The 21,104-nt window shown below is 38.4% G+C and overlaps 1 protein-coding gene across 5 annotated transcripts in view; it reads right to left on the reverse strand.

Moving 5' to 3' along the window:
* DLG4 (discs large MAGUK scaffold protein 4) overlaps positions 1 to 21,104 on the reverse strand; it is a 2,742,131-nt gene that overhangs the window by 1,251,692 nt on the left and 1,469,335 nt on the right. Inside the window, exon 1 of one of the 5 annotated variants that reach the window (XM_044076700.1) lies at positions 8,527 to 9,283. The exons of 3 other annotated variants lie outside the window; for them this stretch is intronic. In XM_044076700.1, coding sequence (XP_043932635.1) covers positions 8,527 to 8,616 — 90 coding nt within the window. In that variant the 5' untranslated portion in view covers positions 8,617 to 9,283. Of the gene's footprint in view, positions 1 to 2,041; positions 2,111 to 8,526; positions 9,284 to 21,104 lie in introns of those variants that run through there. One more of the 5 variants, XM_044076701.1, reaches the window with a different exon arrangement.

Below are 21,104 nucleotides of genomic sequence, written 5' to 3' on the forward strand. Positions count from 1 at the left end.
TGAATGGTGCATAAAAGTGACCTCATGCCCCTGTACTACTACTGCTATAGCACTTCCCACAAGACATTTTGGATATATGTTCACTGTTCTAGCTCCATGATGCATGAAAATAACAAATTCTCACTACACCTCAAGTGTTTGTGCAATTATTAAGGGGTGGCCTTCTTTTCCTTGTCTATGATGGAGTTTGCATTGTTCCTCTTGTAGTTCATGCTCAACTACCGTGTGAATTCTCTAGCATTGACTTTGCAAAGGAAGGTGAAGATAATAATCCCTTTATAACTGAATAATGTCATCACTACCACCACAATCTGTTACTCCACACACAAACTCTTGCATCTGACAAGCGGAATGTCCTACCATCTTTATCCTCCCTCAGTCCATCCCTCCATCCACAACCCTTTTCTCCCATTTGTGCACATGGTGTCAGGGTGTCACTTCAACAGTGACAATCACTTTGACTTTCCTGAAAACTTTTTTGTAGATGCTTTAATATGAAACTCTCTTACACTAAGTAATGTCCTAAAAGCATACTTCTTATTCTCATTGAATGCATTTCTGAAAATATTTTGTTATCATATTGTATGAACTATGTATTATCTTATTGTTAGAAATTGTTTTTAAAATGTATAACTGTCTAATCTATGGAGCTTTTCTTCCCACTCAGTCGGACATACCCGGTCAACAAATGTAAAATAAAATAAATAAAATCATCTAGAGCCAAGGTTTACACCGCTGGGTGGTTAGCCCTGCCACAACTGTTTTTCCACACCAGACAGTCGCATGCACAGTTACATCTATGGCCAATTTAGAGTGTCCAATCCACCTACTGCACATCTTTGGAATCTGGGAGGAAAATAGACCACCAGGAGGAAACACACATGAACACAGGGAGGACATGCAGATTCTGCACAGAAGACACCCTGGCCAAGAATCTAACTGGAAACCTCTTGCTGTGAGGCAACAACACTGTCTGCTGTACCACTGTGCCATCCTCCTGCAAATCCACCCTAAAATATTTTTCCTCTCTATACTTCCAGTGCTAAAACCTGTGGTATTTTATCTCCAAACGTTGCCATCCATACCCACCCTTTCATTTTGGAAGTGGGATAGACTGCTGAACCACATCTATCTCCTTGTTCATTTCTGTCAGTTTTGTGAGCCTTGTTTATTGCATCTCCTACTTTTCATAATTGCTTCTTTAAAAAAAATAAATATACAGTCCTCCCCTTCTTCAGTAGCTATTCTTCCTTCATGCCAATGTTCTGAAGTCTCATAACTTCTTGACTTGTTATGGATATGTCAGCAAATTCAGTCAATCCCCAATTTATCATGTTTCTGTGGTCATCCCTAATAAGCATGCACATTTATAAATAAATACCTCTAAATTAACTACATCAGGGATTCAACTTGTTACTTCACCTGAAAGGTCGAACAAATAGAATTAATTATGTTTGAGTTTGCAATTTAAGCATCTGGTATAACTGTTTACCTTTGTCTTGTTTATCTTGTAGTAAGAATTAAGAATGACAGTAAATTAAACATTTAGCCGTAGTTTAGAGCTTTACTAGTAAACCCTTCTCCTAATATTTTTCCTTTAGCAATGACGTTTCGCCAACTGGGCTTCAACAAACAGCAAGATGAAAACAATAGACACATTGTCATTAATTAAATTTTTTATGTAAAATCCATTTAAAATAAACCATACTTCAAACACAGATAGTCCATTTATAGAGACATTTTCTGTACACGTCTTTGGTTAAGACAGGGTACCTGCTCATTTTTGCAGCATTACTGCAAATATCTATAAATGTAGTAAAAATCAGAAACAGTCTTTTAATTGAAATGAAGATTAAGCACATTTAACCTCATGACACAGCCAGCCATAACAGCATATATGCATAAAACACACTGAAAATAATAGCACAATATAGATTTCCAATAAACAGTGGGACACAAGTAGCAGCTAACAGATGCATAGCAATGCTTACAGAAAGTATTCACATAAGCTGATGCAAATATAGCATAGAAATGCACATACCATCTGCTCAGGTCTCGGTATATAAAATAAATACTGCAAAAATGAATCGCTTTCTTTCCCTGATTGCTCACCATACTATGCTATGCTACTCTCATCTGAGATTATTTTGCTGAATCACTGTACTGTGCTGGATGAGTACTGTAAGATGTATGCATAGATGTCAAGGGATGCTAATTAGAAAAATAGAATGTGACCATGGAAACGTACTGAAGGCATGCTTACACATGTGGCTTATTCTAGCTCACACTTCATTCTGATGGGGCTCCTATACTCAGATTCAGAATATATCCATTTCACAAATAAACCCGTTCACTTTTTCATTCAGAATTGTTGCCATGTCTTCTTATTACTACATTATAGTCATACCGCTCAACCTCTTAACATGATAATTCTGGACAAAGACAAACATAGTTGGGGGTATAAACGCCAAAAAATACGGACAAATTTTAAATAGTGCTATAATAAACTTAGAAGGTTACTGCAATAAATGGTGTATTAGCATGCATTTTATGAAGGATATAAAGTCTGAAACTCAAGTCTGCATTTAGTGACTTCAATTCTGAATGATTTGTCAGAAAACCACAAATTTTATTAAGAGCAGACCAAAACTATGAGGCAAAAGTCTGGACATTCTGCAAAAATATGGATAGTTGAGAGGTATGATAGTAGTTCAGCCACCATATTCTGAGATGCAGAGCCATTTAAATCTGCACATTCACAAATGCATTAAATAGTAAATGTAGCTAGTTATCCCAAGCAGAAGCATTCTAGAGACAGTTCTAGAGAGTGTTCTAGAATATAAATGGTATTAGAATGCGGAAAACAGAAGAAAGTAGAATATAAATGAGAAAGGTGATTCAGTAACTCATCAATGAGGTCTAATTTTAATCCTAGATAAACATATGAGTTCTGATCTAACTAGGGCCATGATACTGACTAGATGCCAGACTTTGAGCCATCACCAGGTCAGAAGAAGAGAAATAATGTGCTGTCAGTGTCAAGCATTCAACCTATCACAGGGGAGCCATGATGGATTTAATCCAAGGGAATGCCATGTAGCCACACAGCATACAAACTGGTTGCAGGTGAATAAAATGTAATTTACAGTATATAAGGATGGATGATTCCTAGGAGGCTAAGAAACAGGGTAAATGACTCCATGGTTAGAACTAGTACAAATTTAATGGAAATGGGCCATCTTGGACTGCTTGAGAAACACAGTTAAAAGTCTATCTTAACCTTGTTCTAGAAGTGTTAAACGTAGATAAGTAACCTTGGCCTGCTGCCATCAGTGCAAGATGAAATGGGAAGAATTGGTGAGTACAGTAGATAAGTAACCTTGGCCTGCAGCCATCGGTGCAAGAAGAAATGTGAAGAATTGGTGAGTACTGTAAATAAGTAACCTTGGCCTGCAGCCATCAGTTCAAGAAGAAATGGGAAGTATTGGTGAGTACTGTAGATAAGTAACCTTGGCCTGCAGCCATCAGTGCAAGATGAAATGGGAAGAATTGGTTAGTACTGTAGATAAGTAACCTTGGCCTGCAGCCATCAGTGCAAGAAGAAATGTGAAGAATTGGTGAGTACTGTAAATAAGTAACCTTGGCCTGCAGCCATCAGTTCAAGAAGAAATGGGAAGAATTGGTGAGTACTGTAAATAAGTAACCTTGGCCTGCAGCCATCAGTTCAAGAAGAAATGGGAAGAATTGGTGAGTACTGTAAATAAGTAACCTTGGCCTGCAGCCATCAGTTCAAGAAGAAATGGGAAGAATTGGTGAGTACTGTAGATAAGTAACCTTGGCCTGCAGCCATCAGTTCAAGAAGAAATGGGAAGAATTGGTGAGTACTGTAGATAAGTAACCTTGGCCTGCAGCCATCAGTGCAAGAAGAAATTGGAAGAATTGGCGAGTACTGTAAATAAGTAACCTTGGCCTGCAGCCATCAGTGCAAGAAGAAATGGGAAGAATTGGTGAGTACTGTAGATAAGTAACCTTGGCCTGCAGCCATCAGTGCAAGCAGAAATGGGAAGAGTTGGTGAGTACTGTAGATAAGTAACCTTGGCTTGCAGCCATCAGTGCATAAAGAAATGGGAAGAATTAGTGAGTACTGTAGATAAGTAACCTTAGCTTACAGCCATCAGTGCAAGAAGAAATGGGAAGAATTGGTGAGTACTGTAGATAAGTAACCTTGGCCTGCAGCCATCAGTGCAAGACGAAATGGGAAGAATTGGTGAGTACTGTAGATAAGTAACCTTGGCCTGCAGCCATCAGTGCAAGAAGAAATGGGAAGAATTGGCGAGTACTGTAAATAAGTAACCTTGGCCTGCAGCCATCAGTGCAAGAAGAAATGGAAATAATTGATGAGTAGTGTAGATAAGTAACCTTGGCCTGCAAGAAGTGCAAGAAGAAATGGGAAGAATTGGTGAGTAACTGTAGATAAGTAACCTTGGCCTGCAGCCATCAGTGCAAGAAGAAATGGGAGGAATTGGTGAGTACTGTAGATAAGTAACCTTGGCCTGCAGCCATCAGTGCAAGAAGAAATGGAAAGAATTGATGAGTACTGTATATAAGTAACCTTGGCCTGCAGCCATCAGTGCAAGAAGAAATGGGAAGAATTGGTGAGTACTGTAGATAACCTTGGCCTGCAGCCATCAGTGCAAGAAGAAATGGAAATAATTGATGAGTAGTGTAGATAAGTAACCTTGGCCTGCAGCCATCAGTGCAAGAAGAAATGGGAAGAATTGGTGAGTACTGTAGATAAGTAACCTTGGCCTGCAGCCATCAGTGCAAGAAGAAATGGGAAGAACTGGCGAGTACTGTAAATAAATAACCTTGGCCTACAGCCATCAGTGCAAGAAGAAATGGGAAGAATTGGTGAGTACTGTAGATAAGTAACCTTGGCCTGCAGCCATCAGTGCAAGAAGAAATGGGAAGAGTTGGTGAGTACTGTAGATAAGTAACCTTGGCTTGCAGCCATCAGTGCTAGAAGAAATGGAAAGAATTGACGAGTAGTGTAGATAGGTAACCTTGCAGTACTCAAACTTTTCTCCCTAGGATTTTTCCAAGCTACTTCATATTTTTGGAGCTAATATTCATCCTCTTTCACAGAACCTTCAGTTTTGTCCCATCATCGTGAGCTAAATGCCCTGTACTGACCACTGTCCCACCAGGAATAATTTTAACTGACCTAAGGATTGTTCTTTTTAGTGCTCTGGGTCACTACATGAGATGTAACTGTGAAAATTGCCTCTGTACCTCTAGAAACATACAAACCTTATTTTTCTCAAAGACCCAGTATACACAAACTTTCTAAGAAAAAGATTGGATTCCCATGGCACTCTCTTCCCATAGGTATGTACTGTCTTACACATCCCTAAGATAGGAGATGTTCCCATACTGCAGTGTGTTTACAGCTCCCCACATCTTAACACCTTCTCTATTTTAATTCACTTTTAGGAACAGATCACTGTCAGGAAAAAAAATAGATTTGCATATCATTCAAGTATCACAAAAGTCAATGCAGGAAAAGGTGATAATTAAATGGGCTTAAAACAATAATTAAAAAAAGGAATTAATAATGAAAAGCTAAGCTAAAGACATATAATTCTGATAGCTGATAAGGACCATTTGGCTCTCCTAGTGTGTCCATTTACTTATTTGCTGGATAGCTACAAATTATATTTAAACAGTACATTATTTAACTTTCCCTACCCTCTGACAACTTTTCTCTTGTGTCTGTTCCATACATTCTTAATTAAATGTTATGAATATTTTCACCCCTACCGTCTCAATGGGTCTATATTAGAATCGCGAAAGCTGACTTTTGTGAATACAAGTTCACCGACACATAAATGTCGAAGTCCGAAAACAGCGAAGTGCAAAAAAAAAGCGTAAGCCCCCTGCACCCCCCACACACCCCTACTTAAATATACCAACTCCGAGACTGCACTACAATGGGGAAAATGATTTATTTCCTCATCCCCATGATCACCCTGCTGGCCAAGAAAACACGTTTGGCATTCTGTAATTCGCTTTTTTTTACTTCGCTGTTTTAGTATATTGACATTTATGTGTCGATGAACTTGTATTCATAAAAGTCAGCTTTCATGATTGTAATATAAACCCATCTCAATAGGAATAGTTCTAAAATCCATCAACCACTCTCTTTGAAACAATATTTCTTTGCGTTTTTCCTTGTCATCCACCTTTAACTTACAAACTCTGTTCTTTTTTCTTATGTCTTTTTACGCTGACACTCACTTTGACCCTGCATATTTATCAAAGATATTCTTTACTTACTTTCATGCCCCTCCCACAAATATCTTTTTATATATTCATTATATGTTGAGCTTTTCTAAACTCTCCATAAATGACTGTCTCTGTCCTTGTGAAAATAAGGTTCCCACAACTTTATAAAATTCTCCATATAATGTTTTATTATCCATCTACAGGGAAGAAACATGCCTTGTTTTCTACTGTTGATGGTTTGAGTATCCTAGCATTTTACTTGGCTTTCCCACTGCTTTTTCATGCTGCCACCTTACCTTTAGCTTACACTTGACTTTTTCTTTTTATTTTGCTGCTTCTTCCTTTCCAGAAGTGTATTCTTGGGGCTTTGCTTCACAGAGACATCCTTTTTTTTTTAATTTTGGTTTGCTATGAATTTAAGATGTCATAAATCACAAAAAGGGGAGGCCATTATTTTTCTCAGTATCTGACGGGTATAATGTTGCAGCAGGTGAACCCTATAAGTGATCTAACCTATTACTTCTGCCTGTTTCAGTCTCTCTCCAGTTATTTCAATTGCAGAGCTAATCCCAGAATGATGTGTGCCATGACATGAATGACCATCCTAAGACTGTGTACAATGACGACAACATCTCTGTCACTGCTCAGGCAAGTCTGACACTAATGACATTGGCAATCCAAGATTAACAGACAAAAGGGTGAAGATGATAAAGCATGACACCATATGTTCTGCACGATTGCGCAGCTGTTGCCTGTCAAAGTGCATCGGTGTCTGACAAATAAAGATACAATAACAGCAGAGACCAGAAGGATGAGCAGCAAAGTTTAAATGATGCCATATCCAAAATGTTCCAGAAGCTCACTGTTGCTAGTTTTGCAAAAATATTAACTCAGAATCCTCATTAGTGAATATTAGGTCTGAATTAGCATGGAGTGGGAATATTTCATACATAGAGCATAATAAACTTGAGTCATCAATTGGTAAAATTAACTGAAACTGTCAGTATAAATCAACTGACCGGCTCTGTAGCAGCCATCTAGATGGGGGTTAAGACTGAGCAAATCTGAAAAAAAAAACAGTTATTATAAAATTAAGTCTGAATACAGGGTCTGTACAATGACTGAAGAAATAAAAGTGCTTCCAAAAATGGATTCCACAGTCTTCTGCTGTCTTATTACCACACCTGCATCAGAGCATTCATTGCTCGTCACAAGGTGGGTCCATCTGAAAGCACATTATTCATACTTACTATGGTACAAATTGAATTCTGCCACCCTTTAAAAACTTTGTGGTCAAAAAAGAATAGATCCCTACAGGTATAGAGGTGTTTTTAAGTAACATTGAACTAGCACATTATTCTGGGGGTGAGTTTATAAACTTCTCTTTCAGTATAATGCCAAAACTACAAATGGTACGTTATTCTCCCATTCCGAGTTTGCCCCATGAAACAGAATACTTTGTAAAGCCTCTGCTTCAGGAAAAAATAAATTATCCTTACATTTCTCTCTAAAAATATATCAAAGACAAGGATTTCTACCTGTGCTGTGGAAAGGGATAAAAACAACCCATCAGGCCAGTGTACCTTAAAGGAGCACAGCCTACTTCCTATAAGTATATTACTACTCACTGCTCACTCTGAGTGCATTACCCACTTAAGGTGTCATTAATTTTCCCCACACAGTGCAAACCTACTTGCACAGTTGTTACACCTGAATGCTTCTACCTTTATTAGACTAGACTGGTTGTACATCAGACTTCAATATGTTTGATTATCAGTGTTGGATGTTACTTTTCTTTGTAACTGAAATTAATAAGACCCAGGCAGATACTGCTGCTTGGCTTCGTGGTATAATGCTGTCATAAAATAGCTGAAAAAATAAGGCAAACCATATTAAAATGACTAAATGACTATTTATCTAATACCTTTTAGCTTTTTTTTTTTTATTTGGTAAATAAAGCTTTTGGAAAATTTTGTACTGCAAAGAAGAGCACTCTATAAAAAAAATTAACAATCATTATAGGCTATAGATTCATATAAGATGTGCATGCACACACACACAGACACACACACACACAGACACACACACACACACACACACACACACACACACACACACACACACACACACACATACATACACACACGCGCACACACACACACACACACTGATTAACATTTCATATCTTAAAAGTGCTGCAAGCTAAAGGAAAACACATGAAGGAAAAGCTCGCTACCCTACCATGATCCGATGACGTTGCTTCTTTGCTTTCCGCACATTGTTGATGAACCTTCTACCCATTTTTTTCGCATACCAAACTGACACAAACATTGCTGATTTCTCTCACTGAGCTTCCAAATATCCGTTTTGGAATATGCAATGTGGAGCTTCTGTGAGGTGACGCCTGCCCAAGAACGATACATGCAAGAAGCCCTTTTTGCTTTCAGCAGAGGTTCATTCTTTTGTGCATAGCTTTCATCAACCATAAGCCAAAGCTGTTCTGGTTTTTGTGTTTTCCCTTTTTCCTTGCTTCCTTCCAGAAAAAAATGCAGTAAACAACGATAAAGCAGGAGACAGGGATGTAAACACTTGTACAGCACACCGGTCTCCACCCCCACCCCCACCCTAAAAATCCCACAGGCAGATATTTATTCCAGCACTTCACTGTGTTTTGAAGAGAGTCAGTGCATAAGGCAAATAAACTGAAAAGAAGGAATTAATAAGCCCCAAGTGTGCAGAAGGAATTAATAAACTCCAAGTGTGCAGAACTCTGTTTTCATGAAGATAATAGATTTTTTTTTCAGTCCTTGGCTTTTTCTTTACTGTTCCTTGCAAAACAAGAAGTCGGTGCACTTAGGAAAGAACAGTGAGGCAAAATCGTCTTCTGTCTGCATGTACGAGCCATATGAAGCTGATAAACAAAATTCAACTTAAGAAGGTGGGGGATAAGATGGAATGACAACGGAGAGAGAGAGAGAGAGAGAGATGCTTAGACTATGCAGACTGACCGTCCCCTCCTGTCGAGAATGACAAGCGTATTTTTGTTCCTACCTCTACAGTGGAACAGACGGAGGGTGGAGAAAAAGAATGGAAGTGCCAGGGTGAGCCTCACTGTGAGTGTGTGTGTGTGTGTGTGTGTGTGTGTGTGTGTGTGTGTGTGTGTGTGTGTGTGTGTGTGTGTATATATATATATATATATATATATATATATGTGTGTGTGTGTGTGTGTATATATATATATATATATATATATATCTATATATATATATATATATATGTGTGTGTGTGTGTGTGGTATCTTTCTCCAGCACACAGGCTTTAGCGAATGCATTTACAAATTGTCATTGCTCCCCTACGAATACTGAACTATACTTTTAGTTTCAGTGAGTCTACGGTAAAAGTCAGCACATTCATTTCACTGCAATATTTATTTAACAGAGTATCTAGAAAGTGGCAGGTCCCTGCAGAGGTTCAGGTCTGCAACTCAGTGCTATCAACATCTGTGCATCTGTGTGAATGGATAGTGTCTCACCACAATATAAGGATTCACTGGGGGAAGAAGCAGTCCTGCAAATTATCATAAGGTCAAAAACTCAAGAGAATGATTCACAAATTGTTAAAAAAAAAGAACATCACAAAATACTAAACACCTGTAAAAATGAATCACAACATATTGAATACTTCTTCCCAATAAAAAAAAAGTCTTACAGCATTAAACTTCAGTTACAAAACTGAGATCAGGTTTCATTTTGGTACTGGTACGGTTAGAGAAAAGGTTTTTAGTAACATACTATGTGGGCTTAAGATCTGTAGTAGGGTAGGGTTAATGTTTGCATTAGTGTTAGTATAAAGCAGTAAGGTGGGCAAGTGTGGTTTTGCCACTTGTAGGCAAATGTGACTCATTATGACTGCAAACTTGCATTTCATTGTCAAAAGCCAGTAAAGGATGTTGCACAGAGTTAACTCCTATGGTAAGTAAACATTCACCAATAATATATACAAGTGTACATGTGCATACGTGCAAATTATAGGAATAGGGCATTTCCCTGGCCCCTTAGCTCAGAAGAAAAAGATCTTTATATATTGAAGCAAGAGTTATGGATAAAATGCAGATGTTGTCCCCAGGTAATTTGCTCTAAACACCAGCATGGCCCTTGAAACCACCATTTTCAAGCAGAGTGATGTTGTTCTGCACATAATTTAAAATACCACTTGTATCCATTATATTTTATATTATCTTAAGCACCTATCAAGGCCCACTAGATAGAAATAGCTAGTTTTTAAGTTGCCAGTGATTTGCTCAGAGTCCCAAAATACAAGTGGAGTATGCTGGAATCAAACCCAGACTTGTGGGTGTATACCATACTGAGATGCAGTGCATTATTCCAAATGTCTGGCCATTCCAGCCCTCCTATGGAAAGACTCTCAAATTAAGCACACAAATATTAAGTGAATCAACTCCACAGTATCATTCTGAACCTTCCCCTTTATCTCCCCCTTCCTTTCACTCCTTCTTCTTTGCAGCCATTATTCTATGTATGCCCTTTGATGGCTCTTTGTTTGATTAGAAATTAGCTGCTGTTTCCACAGTTACATAGCTTCCATAGAAAACATTCTGTCCAATTAGCAAGTCCTGAAGAGGACCTGCAAGACACAGCGCCTTGAAGATCAGGCCTAAACAGTGCATGCACATGTGAGTATAGACACATACACACACACACACACACACACACACACACACACACACACACACACACACACACACACACACACACACACACATACACACACTCAAACTATATATATCAGGTTGTCAGCACAGTTTTCATCATATTAATTCAACCCAACATGAGAAATAAGTGTGGACTGTTAAACAGCTGTATTTCCTGCATTTAATGGTATAATACACAGTCTTCATTTCCTTGGGGACTTGTATAGTTATTGTATTTGCCACCATGATTACTAACTTGTCTTCATCCTCTGCTACTATAACTGACAGTGTGTACAGCTTAGTACTTGCATGATGAGGCAGTGAGAGTTTTTTGTGAAAGCAATGCCAAAAAATAATTATGGGTCATACAAGGGGTATTCATCTGTTACTGGTAACCTGCTAAATGTCTGTGTCATTGCTCTGACTCAGGGTCCAGCAGGAATTTAATAGCTAACAACTGGATTGCTAGGCAGACCTAGAGCACATAAACAGAAGTTTCATAAAATAGCCTATCAAGAATCTAATATCCACAATTCTAAGCACCTGATGGCTCACTTTCCAAGATGCAGCAAGAAACTGATGCGTGACATGGGGCTTTAAGTGATGTCACAGGTGTGCAAGGCTATTTTCACTAATTCCATGTAAAACTAAGGCTTGTGGGTCCTTTCTGCATTCTGTAGGGCAACCTATCAATGTATGCCCTATCAAATACAGCCTTATACTTACTGTCACTTGACAGATTATGTATTTATTTATTCTATTTGTTTAACAGCTAAACTGACTATATGTAAGTTCCTGTTTTCCTGGGTGACTCAGATCAATGTCTTGGTAAAGGATTGCTTAGTGGTGCATAAGACGACTGGGGACAGAAGGAATCAAACCCAGGACTACACAGGATGAGTGTGTTAGCAGCTCATAGCCTTACTCCTCTATGATGAAGTACCCAGTAAATTGCCTACAATGGGTTTTAAGGATATCTCAAGAAAATACTGTATTTCAGTATGGTATTTTCTTGAGAAAATATCATATTTCAGTACACAAACCCATCACAGAATATCCCTTCATGTGAAGTGAGTTTTCCATAAGGTATCTCATTATGTGAGAATATGATTTAGGTCTCAGTCTTCACGGAATACCTTGGTCTACACTTTCATGTTCTACATGTGCTTGGAGCACAGTGTCCTGCTAGAGCCCCCCAGACACCATGTCTCTTCTGCTACTACTAGGTCCCAGGGATCCTGTGCTTGTCTCATTACACATGAAGAAACAGAATTCTTCAACATATTCATGTTTAGATGAAGCTAGAAGTTGTCAGGGAACATGAGCCTCACTTAGACAACATATGAAATAAATTTCATCCCTACAAGGCCACAAGGTATGGCCCCCATTGGTGCTAGCCCTGCCTCTGCTCAGTATCAAATTCAGGGCTACACTGAACACTGATGGGGCATTACCACACCTTCTTTATCTACTCTATTAAAATACAGACCTCCGTAGCATTTTGCTTATTAGGGCTTCATGGCATAAGACAATGTATACAGACATTGCAAAACAATATAATATATAGTATAGTAGCTGTTAAAAATAAAATCCACAACATTCTGATGTCAGTGCAATTTCTATAGGACATCAGTCCTGATCTGTGGCAAGACCCCACAGTCTTCAGGTTCAGGCATAAGTGTTCTACAAGATGTGCCACTGTAACATCGATTAGCAGATAACCAAGGTACTCTCTAGACAGTAATGCTAATTATGCTGGCAGAAAGGGACAGGTGCTGTCATTCAACCATGAAGAACTGTTCTAGGGCATTTTTAAAGGAGAGACACAGAAGATCCATGATTACTGGTGTCATGGGGCTAAGTCTCATTGAATAATGATATCTAAGTTTCCTTCATCCCTCCTAATTTAGATGGAGTGGGCTATTACATGAAACTCATTAAACGCTGCTGGTCCATCACCCTTGCTGAACTGACAGTGGCTTTTGAATGTTTAGTTTACATTAATTTGCACTGGCACCAGCATCATTTACACACTCTCAGAATATATTTTTGTAATGATATCCACTATTTGAGAATACTAGCATAACTCTCAACTGATTTGCTCAAGAATTTAGGTGAAAAACAGAAATAATGGTGGGCAAAGGCCCAAAATCAGGCACACATTTTAAATATCTATCTTCATTTAACTATCTATCTTCGTTAAAGATAATTACACCTCTATATTGGTTAGACAAGAAAACTCTATGGAGCTACTCAAAGTCCAAATTACCATGGGTAAGACCCCCCCCCCCTTCGGATCATCATTATTTACAGCTCCCTTTCCATGAACCAAGATGCCCACACAGCTTATTTAGACCCACTTAGGACAATTAAGGTATAACCTAAACCCCTAGTCATCGGTGACTTTAATTATCCTTCCATTAATTGGGAAACTTATACAAGCCCAAACTCACTTGCACATTGTTAACTTAAATGCCCTGGAACAAATAGTGCACCACTTCTCAAGGGGCTCCAATATTCTAGACCTATTCCTCACCAACATGAGTGACAGATGCATCACCTCAAGTGTAGGGCCTGCACTGGTTAAATCTGACCATAGACCAGTCATTTTTGAAGTAGCAATATCACCAGAACTCCCCAAAGGAGAAATCAGGCTAAAAAACTTCACCAAAGCTAAGTATACTGTCCTAAGGGAAGGTATAATTGACTTCCAAGATCCAGTTTCCACAGGTGGCATTGACAGCTATACTAAGATATACACTGATGCCCTGTATAAACATCTACACAAATGTATAGACACAGCCGTACTGGATGGGATTAAAGCAAGATCCTCAAGAAAAAACAAATCAATCTGGTGGACATGGATGTCTAGCATTAATAAGAAGAAGCTTCTATCTACAAATACAAAAGTGAGATCTCAGCCTAAACAAGTGAATAAGGCAACTCATAAAATCCTTAAAGAGCAACTATGAGAAAAAATTAGCAACCATAGCCACAGATAACCATAAGACTTTCTTCAGCTACGTCAGCAACCTAAAAGGAAGGACTCAGATGTGTGCTTAACTAGTTGTTGATGACATCACACATACTGACCCTGTGCAAATTGCAAACCTAGTAGCAGACAGGTTTGTGAAAATGTCACCCCCCATCCCCTCCAAGTATACCACAAACCATGCCTTCATCATCTCCTACTCCCTGCATCTCCAAAGAGCAAGTCTTCAATGCCCTCTCCAAAGTTAAGAACTCAGCCTCCATGGGACCAGATGGCATTCTTGGCTGCATTCTTAATGTTCTAAAACAAGAGCTAGCTATTCCATTAGGCACTCTGTTCAACCACAGCCTGAGTATTGGCTTTGTCCCCACTTAAGAGAAAACAGTGACTATTATCCCCCTCCATAAGGGTGCTTCGGCAACAAATCCTGGTAACTATAGACCCATAAGTTTAACCAGCCTCATCTGTAAGGCAATGAAACAAATCATCATGGACCTTATAAATAAGGATATAGGTGATTTCCAGTCTCTGGATCTGTTCCAGTTTGGTTTTGTCAAAGGCAGGTCATACCTGCTAAACCTGGTGGACTACTTCAAGAACATGACTAGAGATATAGACAAGGGCAAAGCTGTGCACACAGCCTTTCTTGACTTGGCCAAGGCCTTTGACACTATCAAAGTGGGAGACATTACTTCTACCAGCAGACCTGTCACCAGTGGGGTTCCACAAGGGTCAGTGGTGGGCCCCTTCTTGTTTGGCATATACTTCTCAGTATTCCAGGCCGAAACAGAGAGGGTGTGGCTAACCAAGTTTGCAGATGACTGCAAATTAGGTGCTATCATTGAATCCTCTAGCAGTGTCAGCATACTTCAAAAGGGGCTTACACAGACCAAAGACTGTTGCCAAAGCCATGGTCTTAAACTAAATGCTAAAAAATGCATCATCATTCCCTTCGGTACAAACAATGTCCCTGCTGATTATAAAATAAAAAATAATGCCCTAACTACCAATTCAGTGGTGAGAGACCTGGGAATACAAGTTGACTGTGACCTCAGATTTGACTGGCATGTGTCTACTGTGGAGAGGAAGGCATTCTACGTTGCTCACCTGATTAGCAAAGGCATTGCCTCAAGAGTATAAGAGGTTATAACTCCCCTGTACTCATCCCTCATCAGGCCTATTATTGACTACAATGTTCCCTTTGGTATGTACCATATCAGACCCCTGCAGCAACTTGAGGGACCTCAGAGATTTCTAACTAAGAAAAGTCATGGTCTGCAGCACATGTGTTATACGGACAGACTGAAGGTGCTGTCACTGTACTCAGTAGAATACAGAATACTCAGAGGTGACTTATGTCTGGTTTACAGGGCTATCTCTGACCCAAATCTAATGGAAATGCTGCACATCCATAATTCAAATGGGACTAGAGTCATCCATTCCAGGGACCTCAGTCTAGCCTGCAATATATAGATACATCTCTCAGAGGTTGCCACTCCTCTGGAATAGGCTTCTAGTTCATATTAAGCAGAGCACCTCTATGACCCTGTTTAACACAACCTGGATGACTGGATGGGAAACCATAAATTTCTGCTGGGGATTACCCCAGCTTCTCTCCTGGACATGGGCAGTCCTTGCTAGAAAAACCTTGGGCATAGATGTTATCTCTCATCTAGTATTATATTGTGATTTAACAGCTAGGCTTGTAAAGACCCTCAGGTCAATAGCCTAGTAACATCCTATGAACCTATGAACCTAAATATTACTTTATTTCACTTAAAAAGTTAATAGAATCCAAAGTTTTGTGTTAACATGCAATTTTTGATCAATAAGAACTATGAAACTAATATCAGGCATTATTGACGGTCTGTAATACCAAGTGATTTACTAGAAGATCACAAATTCCATCAGAGGCAGGGTAAAAATATGAAGCATAGTTAGGGACACTTGTGAAATAAATGACAGTTTAGAGTTTTAAATCCCAAGGACTGACTGGTCCCACTGAGTGCTGAGAAAGTGCAACAAGTAAAGTCTTTATGAGTGTGTATTGTAGGGGATGCTATAGTACCCCAGTGACAGAAACATGTGACAGGTGTGCTGTTTTTGTAAGAGATGATACAATGAGTCATCTGCTCTTTTCTCACTGCTACTTTGACAAGGTGCCAAACAGATGCTAGGAGAGGATTGGGCCATGGCATAGGTCAGTGCATATGCATATTTGTATGTAAAACGTTCATTCACATTTCTCTAATTTTACCTTTCATGTGTCATTTCAGTCATCAAATCTCATTTGAGCACTGGCGTAAAACTTGATTTTCATTGAATATACAGTGAACCACATTTGGCTGTTTTTCAGGGAACTGTTTTCACGAGGTCTATAATGCTGAACACAGGGTGTGCACATAACCCAGACAAGAACAGACAGATAAGGTGTCAAGAGAGTCCCATGAAGCACTTAAGTTCATCTAATGGAAGAGATTTAGGAATACAAAAGAGACAAGTGACTTTCCCTGGGGCACACAACACGCAAGAAAGAGTTGATGAGATTCAAATCTAGACCAGCACCATAAACATACTATAGTACTTTTTCCTATGATTCTACTTTTCTTTTTATCAGAGTGAATCAGTATGCACTTCTCATTCTAAAGCTGACCTATTATCTTATGTCATATATTTAACATAGGTGGGCTCAATATTCAGAGCTAGTTTTTAATTACATAAGGCAACAGGACAAGGCAGAAAGATAAACTGTCACATTTGGTGACATCCCTCTACATGCCTGTTCCTGGGTTCCTACTAAAATCTTGCGTGCATATAGGAGGATGCCCTTTTATTAATACTATCACCCATCACTTGATTTGCCCTTTTCCGACTTGATAGCCCACAAAATTCTAATTAACCCAGTTGTTAGGTGATGCCAGTTATACAATGAACACGTGACTATCTCCTTCCAAATTTTCAACAGCTTTCAGAGAATGAATCACTGCTACAGAGGTGGTCTAACAAGTGCATCACACCCATCTTCAAACTATCCCTTATGATCTACCCCAGTAAATGGTATCATGGTACCCCCCCCCCCCCAGAAAACACACACACACAAACACAGCAATCAGTCACTTGTTTATCATATACAGCAACAGACTGTAAAATACTTTGTTTAAAGCTGAGTGCATCCGTATACACAACTGTAGTGTTTAACAGGTAGAGATGCTAATTGACTACAATCCACATATACAAGATTAGGTTTTAAAAGGTGGAAAAGTTAAAACAGCATGAAGGATCTATGCCTCTGTAGGGTATCACTATACTGTGGAATGTGTAAAAGAGAAGAAGGTAAAACTATTTTAAAGACTAAAAAAATACCTTCACAGGTATAGCTTCTGCACCGTGTGTGTTTTAAACTATGCTTCTGTCACTGCACCCATTCCACCTGCCCACACATGCACTACACCCACATAGACACTCACACACACACACACACACACACACACACACACATATATATATATATATATATATATATATATATATATATATATACATACATACATACATACATGCATCAGTCAACTATTTTATTTACATACCTAGACACTCCAGGAGGTATTGTGTTTAGAATGAGTACTTTTATATTACTAGAAACATTTGACTAAATTTAACTGATGACTGCTTCACTGTGCCTATGAAGTACCTGGTATTTTTAAAGTTAATAATTTTTGAATAAATACAAACCTTGTTTGCTCTCATCCATTTTATTGAGAAACGTATGACATGAGTTGCAGTTTCTTTCACCTCTGATTGGTGACTAATACAACTAAACTTCATAAACATTTTATTCATTCTGCTTTGCGCTATCACAAACCTTGGGAAGTTGATCAGCAATATATTTTAAAAATTGCTGTACCTCTGTTTAGTGATAATCTGCAAAGTAACTGCAGCAACAAAAAGTGGCCTCAAAAGACATTGTTTGCATTCTCACATTTATCTTGCAGTGCGTAATACAAATAAGGATAAGCAGAGTGATCTTCTTCAATGAATCTTATTTCCTGACTCTAGTCAATTAATTCTGCCGTTAGTTCACTGCAAGTAATACTAAAGTCCTGATTATACAACACAATCTTTGTATCAGTGTTGAAGTACCACAACCATCATATCATTACATTTATTACACACACACACAAACACACATATACATAATATACAGATTACATACATAGCTAGATTACAAAGAAATAAAGCATTGCAAAGCAAGTGCAACATTTTAGAAAATAAAGCAGAAAACTGAGCAAGGGCATGGGAAAGCAGGAATTTAACCATATAAAGATATATGTTTTGTATAATATTTAAGACAAAGACTTATTAACAGTATTCAGACACATCATTGTTGTTTTTAGAAGCATGATGGAGACTACTGCCATTGGATATGGAGTCTGTCACTGCACTCAGTCCTCCTGTCCATGGGTACACAAACACACACACACCTATTTTATTAACACAAAAAGACACCCCAGGAAGCATTGTGTTTTGAATGAATGCTTCTTACATTAGTCAAAACATGTAACTGAATTGTAACTGATTGTTTTCTTTCCAGAAGCTGCATTTCAGCTTTGTTGCATTTTATTATTTTTTATTACATTTCTTTCTGTGCAGGTGTACTGGAAACCCAAGGCCCAGTTTCATGATGGACTTGAAGGAACACATGTACAGTTATACAGAAGAGAACACAAATTGGTTCATTCAAAATACAGTGTGAAGTAATGCATCATAATTAAATATTAATGAAACATGAGATGCGAGATGTAAAACGTCAAAGCAAGACAGAAAAAAATATATGCTAACAGACATATGGAAGCTCAGAGAAAATTAATTGTGAGGTGAGGAATATTTTAAAATGTCTTTTAGCAGTAATATCAAGCATGGCCAATCCAAATTCTGTTAAGAATTCAACAGATGTCCCAGTGTAATATCAATAGAATAAGCCAATGACAAGTACTAAAGCAGTACGCAGTAACAGTGCACACACAATATGGAGAAGCCATACGATGGCGGTGCTATTGTAGTAATTATATGACAAAAGGGAATGAGTTCAGAATTATAACTTCAGTGTCTGGACATGAAAGGTGGTCACTCTGTGCTGCTGGAAAACCTGCATTATTAAAGAATAATAGGCCAGATGGTCTGACGTGCTTGACCTATCCGGACCGATAAATCCTTGAATAAACATTAGCATAACAACATTATTAACACTGCAGCAAATTTTTAAACACAAGTCCTGCAAAAAAACTCCAGTTCTACTCATACAAGTTTTGTTAGGTGTTCAGCAGTGCTCTCTCTGAGTTAGTTAGCAAACTATTTAATCAGAGCTTTACTTGGCTTGGAGCAGTTTGCCTCAAATGCTTGATCAAAGTAAAATGTGTGTGAGAAGAGGGGATGGACTTGCTTATGCAAGCGTTGTTTGAAACAGCAACTCGAGATGTTTTGGATAATAGAGTCTTAATGTAAGTGCAGATGGCTGAAGAAACAGTTCTTCAATGTGCAGCCCAGCTAAAATTCTAACAGCTATAACATGGTCTAATAAATCCAGCTGCTCAGTGGAGAGGAGGAGAAGCAGTCAGTGGTCTCTGATGGACATGTAGCAAAGCTCATGAGGGAGCTGCAGAGGCTGACAATTATTAAGCATAATGGAAAACAGGCTAACAGATCATAAGAATCAACACATCTTGATCAATTACAGTTCTTTAGAAAACCTGAGCATACAGAAGATCTTAATCTCAAGAAAATTTGTAAAACAACTCATGTAGACATTGCTGTCCAACCTGACCTGGAATCAAAGGAAGAAGATACTGAACAAGTCCACTGTTATATAATATCTCAGTAAGTTTCTCAACCTAGTAATGAACCACGTTGTAGTAAATGTGTCATTCAGTTTAACGGGGACTGTAGAAGCTTAGCAAGCAGCTACATACGATTCTGCTTTCCATGCAAAGTCTAGAGTGGAAAATGTTGGGGTAAGTTCCACTGCTGAAATAAAGTGACAATAAAGAAAGTGACTATAAGGTTTATACATAGCAAGAAATAAATAAATATAAATAAATAAAAATTGTATCTTCTCCATTGAGGTCACCCACGTTACATAAAGCAGAACATGTTTACCCCATGATGAAAAAATGTCAACAGTGAAAGTGGATGAAAAGTGCCCTTATAGTACACCTGCCTGAGGTCTTCCACTGCATCTAACAAAAGTTGACAGAAAATGTTGCAGGAAATGCTAGGCATAAATTAGTAGTCTGTGCTCATGTTAATCCTACTCAAATGACTGGATGAGATTTTACTAAGAAAATTCTGTTAGTGCATTGCTTAAGATGAAGCATTTTAGATAAAGACCAACTGATTAATGATCAAATTACTTAATGCTCATTTGATTAGGAGTAGCTGATCGAACAAGAACTTCACTAATATTTGGCAAGAGTAGAAATAAAGTATTTTATATTAAGAGCATACCCTTCCTATATCTAGCACAAAACAAATACCCGATACCATACTCGAGTCTTTATCAGATTATCAAAATCTGAATCCACCGAATACCTCTTCATCGACCCATCTTAATTGAAACCTAACATCCTCAAATGATCACTACATTGAAATTTTTCCCACGGTAAGTAACCAGTGGGTCATCATCAGGAATTTGCTCTTCCCCCACTGTAGTGCAATCTCACAGTTGGTATATTTAGGTTGGAGGGTGTGAGGCATAGCCCCCCACCAGGGTGGGTTTTACATTTTTGTGTTTTTATGCGATTGTTATGTTGGCCAATTGGTTACTTACCATGGGAAAACATTCGATGTAACGATCATTAGAGGGTATTAGGTTTCGATTAAAATGGGTCAATGAAGAGGTGTTCGGTGGATTCAGATTTCAATAATCTGATATATACCCCCATCTTCTCTATTACAGTTAAATCTGAGGTTACCACATCTCAGAGAAAGTTATATTTTACTCTGTTCAGTAGATGAAGCTCCACACCAAATCAAGTAATCTAATTATTGCAAAAGTCTAAGAATGAGTGATAGATCAAACAACTAAATCCCAATATTATCATATCCAAGTAGCCATTACTG

Source organism: Protopterus annectens, chromosome 7.part0 (assembly GCF_019279795.1).
Source record: "Protopterus annectens isolate FY-2018-M chromosome 7.part0, PAN1.0, whole genome shotgun sequence".
NCBI classification, from domain to species: Eukaryota; Metazoa; Chordata; order Ceratodontiformes; family Protopteridae; genus Protopterus; species Protopterus annectens.